This window comes from Brachyistius frenatus, unplaced genomic scaffold, assembly GCF_029030835.1.
Source record: "Brachyistius frenatus isolate BFR_SWC_R1_liver_20210118 unplaced genomic scaffold, ASM2903083v1 Contig_4, whole genome shotgun sequence".
Taxonomy (NCBI): Eukaryota; Metazoa; Chordata; class Actinopteri; family Embiotocidae; genus Brachyistius; species Brachyistius frenatus.
This window is the reverse complement of record NW_027210603.1, coordinates 8,064,281-8,071,713: the sequence shown is the minus strand read 5'-3', so window position 1 is coordinate 8,071,713 and position 7,433 is coordinate 8,064,281. Positions and strand designations below refer to the sequence as shown.

Genomic DNA, 7,433 nt, shown 5'->3' with positions numbered 1-7,433 from the left:
TTATGCTGGAGCCACAGAGGAGACCTCTGTCTTTGATGTGGATACTTCAGAGCCATCATCCACTTGTTTGCCAAAGAGTTGCATGATGCATGTGCGGAACTGATGAGGAAGGAATAAAAAATAAAAAAAAGTAGGTTAAAAATGGAAATAAACCACATTTGATATGGTAACTGGATCAAATTGGCAATGAGACTGCTATGCCCACCTGTCTGTTCATGAAGACATAGATGATTGGGTTGTAGATGGTGGCGCTCTTGGCAAAGTATGCAGGCATGGCAGCAGCCAGAGGATGAAAGGCATATCCAGGGTTGGCCGCAGCGAAGCAGGCAAAAAAGGTGTAAGGTCCCCAACAGAAACAATAAGCAAAGATCATGACAACGACCATCCTGGATACTTCTCTCTCAGCTTTCTGGGTGGATTCTGATTCCTTCTGCTGCATGGCAACCTGTGGTTAAAAAAGAAATCAAGTGTGTGAGACTTTGTCAAGCTGTGGTCTATTTTATATCCAGTTAAAACCACGAGTAAGACAACTTACTGCACGGATAGCCATCCACACTGCAAGGTAGCACAGGATGATGATCAACAGGGGAATGATACAACATGTAATCATAAGAGCAATCATGTAGGACTGGACTCCTGGGTCTTCACTTCCACTGAATACATCAGGTCCACAAGAAGTCTTCAGTCCATGAGGCCAGAACCTGATACAAGAAAATGTTTAAGTTTTTATAATGTCAATGTTTTTAGACATACAGCTTATCAGTGAGATGAAAAAACAGCGGACTACCTGCTCCATCCAAAGAGGGGGCAAGCACACCATGCTGCTGACCAGACCCAGGAGAACACAATTCCACCGGTGGCCCATTTGGCATCAAACTTAACATTTCCAAAAGGTTTGCACACCACTACCCATCTCTCCCAGGAGATGATAGTTAAGGACCAAAGAGCGCAAATACCTTTGTAAAGAAGCAAGAAACTCAGTAAATTCATGGAACTCCTGAAAACATATGACCAAAATATACGCTCTTGAGAAATAGAAACATTTTGAATACTTACCACAAGTTGAGACAATGAAGCCCTCAAACTTACACATTGGGTGTCCCAGAATGAAATAACCAAAAACCTGGTTGCACACACTGATGGTGCTGGCAAACAGTGTCTCTCCCAGATCAGCAATTGCAAGATTGACCAAGATCCAGTTCAGAGGGTGACGGAGTTTCTTGAACTTCATCGTGGCCACAATGACAAGACCATTGGTGAAGACTGATAGAATGACCACAACAAACATCCAGAATGTTGCAAGGTTGTAAACCCATCGGGGAGCAATATGGTAATTGGGACCCTCAAAGGGATCTGAAAAAGAAAAACCAAAAAACAATCACGTCAAGTTTGAATCTAATGTGGTCTCACAATTTCTCCTGTCCACATTGTCTTACTTTGAAAGTTCCTGGAAGCATTGACTTTGTGAGATAGCACATATCACTGTACTCATATCATTTTATCCTAATACACATGGTACTTACCGACATTCAAACCGACGACATTCAAATATACCTTCCCCTCAAATCTGGAACTGCCTCTATAAATTCATTAATGAGCTGCCTGGCTGATGTCAAAAGCTGGCTCTCACTAAATTTTCTACGCCTCAATGAAGGCAAAACAGAGATCCTGCTAATCAATCGCTTTTGCCTTTCAGCTGCTATACCGGACAGTGCTTCATTGTATCTTGGCCCCATGGCAACCCACTGTAATTTCCATGTCAAGAATCTTGGTGTGATTTTGGACTCATCTTTTTACATTGGATCTCCAAGTTACGTCCGTTGTCAAAGTCAGCTTCTTTCAGCTGAGATCTTTAGCTACGGTCAAATCGTTTCTCTCCTCGGAAGACCTGGAGAAAGTTATTCATGCTTTTATCTCCTCTAGATTGGACTATTGTAATTCTTTGTATTCTGAAATCGGCAAAAATCTTTTATCACGCCTTCAGTTGGTGCAGAACTCTGCAGCGAGACTTTTAACTGGTACATGCAGGCATGAACACATTTCACCGATCTTAAAAGCCCTTCATCGGGTACCGGTCCAGTACAGAATTCATTTTAAAATTGTAATGTTTATTTTTAAGTGTCTAAATGGAGCCGCCCCAGCCTATCTGTCCGACCTACTGCAGCCCTACATCCCACCTCGCTCACTCAGGTCTCTTGACCAACAGTTTTTAGTTGTTCCTAGAACAAAAATGACAACCTGGGCCGACCGTGCCTTTTCTGTTGCTGCCCCTAGGCTCTGGAACAACCTTCACCTTCATATTAGTTTGTCATCCACCTATTTATTTTTAAAAACCTATTTATTTTCACTGGCCTATCCACTTTGATCTTAACTCGGCACTTTTTTGTGATTTGTGTTAGCTTGTCTTGATTTTAACATTACTTGTTTTTATTAATCCAGTCTTTTCAAATGTATGACTGTTTGTCTATGTGCAGCACTTTGGGAAACCTTTGTTGTGTTTTAAAATGTGCTATACAAATAAATTCTGATTGATTGATTATCAACCAAATGTTGAAAACGTCAATAAAATGTAAACAACAGTACTGTTCTACAACTGTTCTGCATTTGAATCAGATTGTGGTTGAAGTTATATTGAACACTATCAGGCAGAAACTGATTAAATGCCCTGTGAAGAATTTTGTCTGTTTATGTGTGAGCAAATACAATTAGATTGACATCTGGACAACATATTTACTTACAACTGTCTTACTCTGTCCAATTATTTGCAATACTACTTTATTAAACTGCAAGTATTACCTAAATGTAGTAAAATAGTTACCAAATATGTACATTTTAAGTTTATAAATGTCAAGTTTGCAGATTTTTACTTACCTGGTTTTTGTCAAAGTTTCTCAATAAATCTGCCCATCAAATTATTGAAAAAAAAAAAAAAAAAAAAAAAAGCGTTAATACTGTACCTCTGGTGTGGTTGCTGTTTGTGTAAACGAAGGCAGAGCCTCTTGTTGTATCTTCATGATACCGCCTGGCAGCGAACGCCTGTTTCCCCCACTCTTCTGCCATTCTGTTCTCAGACAGGAGGTCCTCAGCTGTCAGCCTGTCTTGTCACTCGCAAACTCCTTTGGTGACCAGTGCTTTGCATCTCACTTTGGCTTTTATACCCATGTTTCAGAGACCTCTGATGGGATTAGGTCACAAACAAAGTAAAGTCGGGGTGTGCCACTTGACAGTGATACTCAGCAGCGGAGCAATAAACTTATTTTGAACTGTAATTAAAACCATCAGCTAATGGGGTTAAGACACAAACGCCAGAATAATCTTGTTTGAAAGCGGATTTCCGTCCTCTCAGTTGAAATGAGGATTAGCTCTAGGACCTTTGACTAACACATGAATGTAAATCTTTACTTTTCATGTTTCTCAGTGAAGCCTTCAGTAGACAATATTGTCTATTTCTTAATATAATAGCAATGGAGAAATGAAAAAGTAATAAAGTTACACTGCATTTGTCCATCAAATGATCATTAAGCTTAAAGCAAATGTTTTCTTTCTTTTACTTTAGGATGCAGAGAGGAATAATGATATTAAAACACTTTACATCTGCTACATAACATTTTAAAACGATCGCTGAAAAACCAGGCACAACAATTTCATTTCATGTTGAGTATGATGCTGTGGTCTTGATGTCACAAGGACAGATACAGGAGATCATTCCTGCCAACCGCAATAAGACTGTACAATAACTCACCTCTGGCAAAATCCATCACACAACAATAACACTGTTGTCTGTGTTTCTTGGTTGTTTGTATATAATATATATAGATATATAGCTATATACTGTACTGTATATACTGTATATACTGTGCATTTTATATTTTATATTTTATTTTTTTACTGCTATTTTACTGCTATTTTATTGCTTTTCTATTATTCTATTATTATCTTATTGCTTCCTGTATGCTGCTGTAGCGAAAAAATTTCCCCTCGGGGATTAATAAAGTAACTACCTAACCTAACCTATTGACCATGGTTGACACGCAAAGAGGGTCTGGTCCAAGGGCAGCTTAAGTGGACAAGTGGAGATCCACAGCACTCTAATGGTGACAGTTGCAGTTGTTGACATGTGAGGGAAGTAAGACACCTTTAATCCCTCCGGAATCACGGTTCACCTCAGAACATGGGATTTTTGGCATTCCCTTGAGCCTCCAACTCACGTCATTGACCTTATGGCAAGTGCCAAGTCCAGATATCCTCATTTATGAGGACATGAACGACTCGAAGGAAAACATACTCACTGATGGATGCCGCAGTTCAAGGCATGCGCTGGTTGTTTGTTTTGCATCAACAAAAACATGTTTCCATTATGTGGCTCAGGTGCAGCTTGGTTGGGCAAACCAGTCGAGGGAACACATGGCTGTGAGAATGGCTGCGTGAGATGGTGGATTGAAGCCCTGCACAAATCATATTAATGTTTATTAATTATTCTTATTTCGTTTTAATGTGATTATGGGAAAAACCTGACAGTCAATGTTTTTACTGTTAAATTCAAATACGTTTTATGAACAATTAATTTGATATTAAAATTATTAATATTTTCATTTAGTTGTGAATTTCCTGCTGTGCACTTTATTTTTGACAACTGACATTGAGTGTCAGCTGTCTCTAAAAACCTCTTGAGTCTTGTCAATTCCCAATAGGACAGTGTTTCATCTGAGGGAAAGTGCAGCCAGTGATTTGGCAATTTGGTGCTCTCTTGTATACTTAATACAAGCACCAACTGACTTGTTGTCCTAGTTTGTTTTTTGTTTATAAATTCTGCATTAAATTGAATCTTAATCTGAATTAACTTTATTTGTTCAGATTAGATGCTGCTGTTATGTCACATTAGTTTAGGCATGTAATGTTACATGATCCAAAAAAATGACTTAAAGACTGGATTACGTAAACATTTGCAATCCTTTCAAGGAGACATTCTGTTTGAAATTCCTTGTTTCTACTTTAAAAAAAAAACACATGCTTCCTTCCTAAAAATGTAGTTACAGTCCATGTCATATTCTGTTCTGCTCCTCCAGTCCTTGTTATCTATTTCAAAAGAAGTGCAATTTTTGTGAGGCTAAGTGTGTGAAAGAAGCCCGGGTTTTTCTCTCGATTTTTAAAGACTACATCCTCCAAGTCAGTGACTTCCATTTCTCCCAACACATTAATAAATAAAAAAAAAAAAAGGCAGAAGTGAGTACTCTTGCTGTTTATCATGGTGAACATTCCTGTTTATTAGCCCTAAACAACTTGTTGTGAAATTACAAATTCTAACGAAGCCAATTCATCCTGTCTCCTATGAGGCTATTCGAAAAGGTGGAAACACTTTTGTGTTGGACGCAATCGGGTAAGACACCACAGTACAGTACAGTTTAGCGAAAGTTTCTCAACATTTTTAACATGTCTGTCAGATTTGATTCTGGTTAGTCACATTCATTCTCTGGGACATTTGACAGAAAGCCCACCAGAACAGTTTTGTGTTGAAAGACCGTCTGATACAATTGGTTTTCTTTCATTCAACATAAAACAAAAGAAACCATGACACAAGCCCATAAGATTCACATGCTGTATTATCTGAGTTGCTTTATGACGGTGGGACCAGCCACATGTGAAGATCACAATATCATCAACTCATATTCTAGATACATTTTGAAATGGACACGCTACACGTTGATCTTCTTACCCGCTTATGTTAATGATCTCAAATAGAGTTTGCTATTTAAGGAGAATGCTTTGATTAGAATCCAGGTGGGTCAAGTAAAAAGTAATGATGACAGACTTTGTAGGTGCTACATGTTTTCTATCGATGGTGCCCATACACTGTGGGAAGCTCCAAAGTTTGGGACGTTAAGGCAACAAACTCCAGCACACGTCTACGTAGCAGACCGATGTGTACCCTGAATCTGTATTGGAACACGTCCACTGGTCGCATTGGTCAGCATGCATAGAAACAGAAACCATGAATTGGACTTCATGCTTCTGATTCCATTCAAGCCTCAGATGTGCCACGAGACAGCACCTCACATTTAAAGCAGCAGTTGTCACATTATAGTGACAAACCTCTTGTTTACTGTAGGTTGTATAACTTGGGAAGTTGCATTTTCCATCATGAATTATGAATTTAGCCTGTAAACTCACAGACCTTCACACACATCACAAGCTCCCCAGTATGCAGACCAACAGTAATGCTCCCGACCCAAAATAATGATACCAGGCTTTTTCCAAGAAAGACATTATGTTGGGACGTGGGCAGAGAAAGCACCAGTTTAAATTATGATATTATTGACAGGTGAATTCTGTTTAGTCGCTTTGGTTTCAGGCTCTTTGTGTTGTACTCACTGGGACCCTAGAACATTATTGTTATTATTATTATTGTTCATGTTATTGGGAGTGCCTACAGACAAAAGCGTCAGGCTTCTGTGCACTAGTGTAACAGCCACATCTCATAAAGAGAGTTAATTATGAACACTTTCAGCTGTCAGGTTTTCAAATATCTTATTTTGAAAGACACTCTTCATCTGCACTGGTGAGAAGCATATGAGGGGGTCCTTGATTGTGGATCTTTTATCTGATGAAGGTTGTTCCAAACAGATATGCCATGCAGCACTAGCTGACACAACATTAATATCCTTGCTTAAGGACAGCATCTGTGTTGTGACACTTTCATCTTGGTGTTGAATCTCTTTGACGCGTTGAAATGCAAGTGACTATTTCTCATGCCGCAGATGACCAAATCAGATTATACGGACAACTCAGGTTCCCCGACCAATCAGATTAACACAGAGTATTTAGTTTTGGCTCACTCCGTAACAGTTTAATCTCTCCGGAACAGAGGTTCACTTCAGTTGAAATTAAAGCTCCTATAGTGGTTTATTTTAATCCTGTGATTCTGTGTTTTTGTCTAGTCCACTTCTTGCACAGGTAACTCACAGATTTGGTAAGAACTCCATGTTGTCTAAGGACTTTACAAGAAGACTTTCCATGAAGAAGATGGACCTTGTAACCTGTGAACCTGTACATTTTTCTTCTATTTCCCACTACGGTATTTTCAAATATGTATGTATTCATGTCAGTACTTTCCTTAACTGAATTCCCACTGTAGTTTATTAAGTAATACTAATTTAAACAAACATATTTTTAGCGTGTGAAGTTAACTAATTTGTAAGGGAACCTTATTGTGATTTCAGTATCTTAATGAAAATGTACATATTATCAAAGAAGTGGATTGATAGTCGGTGGTGCTTTATTTTATTTTTTTTTTTCCTTTTTACTGCGATTTCCATGTGATGCTGTGATGTTTCGAGGATAGGTCTGGAATTCCGCTAGTTCTGAACTATTCGTGTTTGGTAAAAGTTCACTACTAGCAGAACTCGGATTTGCTCTCGACTACCGACAGGAATCTG

At 38.8% G+C, this 7,433-nt stretch overlaps 1 protein-coding gene across 1 annotated transcript; it reads right to left on the bottom strand.

Moving 5' to 3' along the window:
• On the bottom strand, window positions 1-3,060 carry LOC138629904 (red-sensitive opsin). Its single transcript, XM_069713903.1, has 6 exons — window positions 2,958-3,060; window positions 1,057-1,353; window positions 788-956; window positions 536-701; window positions 206-445; window positions 1-99 (listed from the first exon to the last, which is right to left on the bottom strand). The coding sequence occupies exons 1-6, from the start codon at window positions 3,058-3,060 to the stop codon at window positions 1-3; spliced, it is 1,074 nt and encodes a 357-aa protein (XP_069570004.1).
• Between the last annotated feature and the right edge of the window lie 4,373 nt (window positions 3,061-7,433).

Bases quoted from the DNA above. Each gene is read 5' to 3' on its own strand.
- LOC138629904 (XM_069713903.1), bottom strand. From the start codon at position 3,060: ATGGCAGAAGAGTGGGGGAAACAGGCGTTCGCTGCCAGGCGGTATCAT. The intron at 1,354-2,957 runs GTACAGTATTAA...TTTCTTTTTCAG, and splicing joins AAACAGCAACCACACCAGAG to ATCCCTTTGAGGGTCCCAAT. The intron at 446-535 runs GTAAGTTGTCTT...TTTTAACCACAG, and splicing joins TGTGGATGGCTATCCGTGCA to GTTGCCATGCAGCAGAAGGA.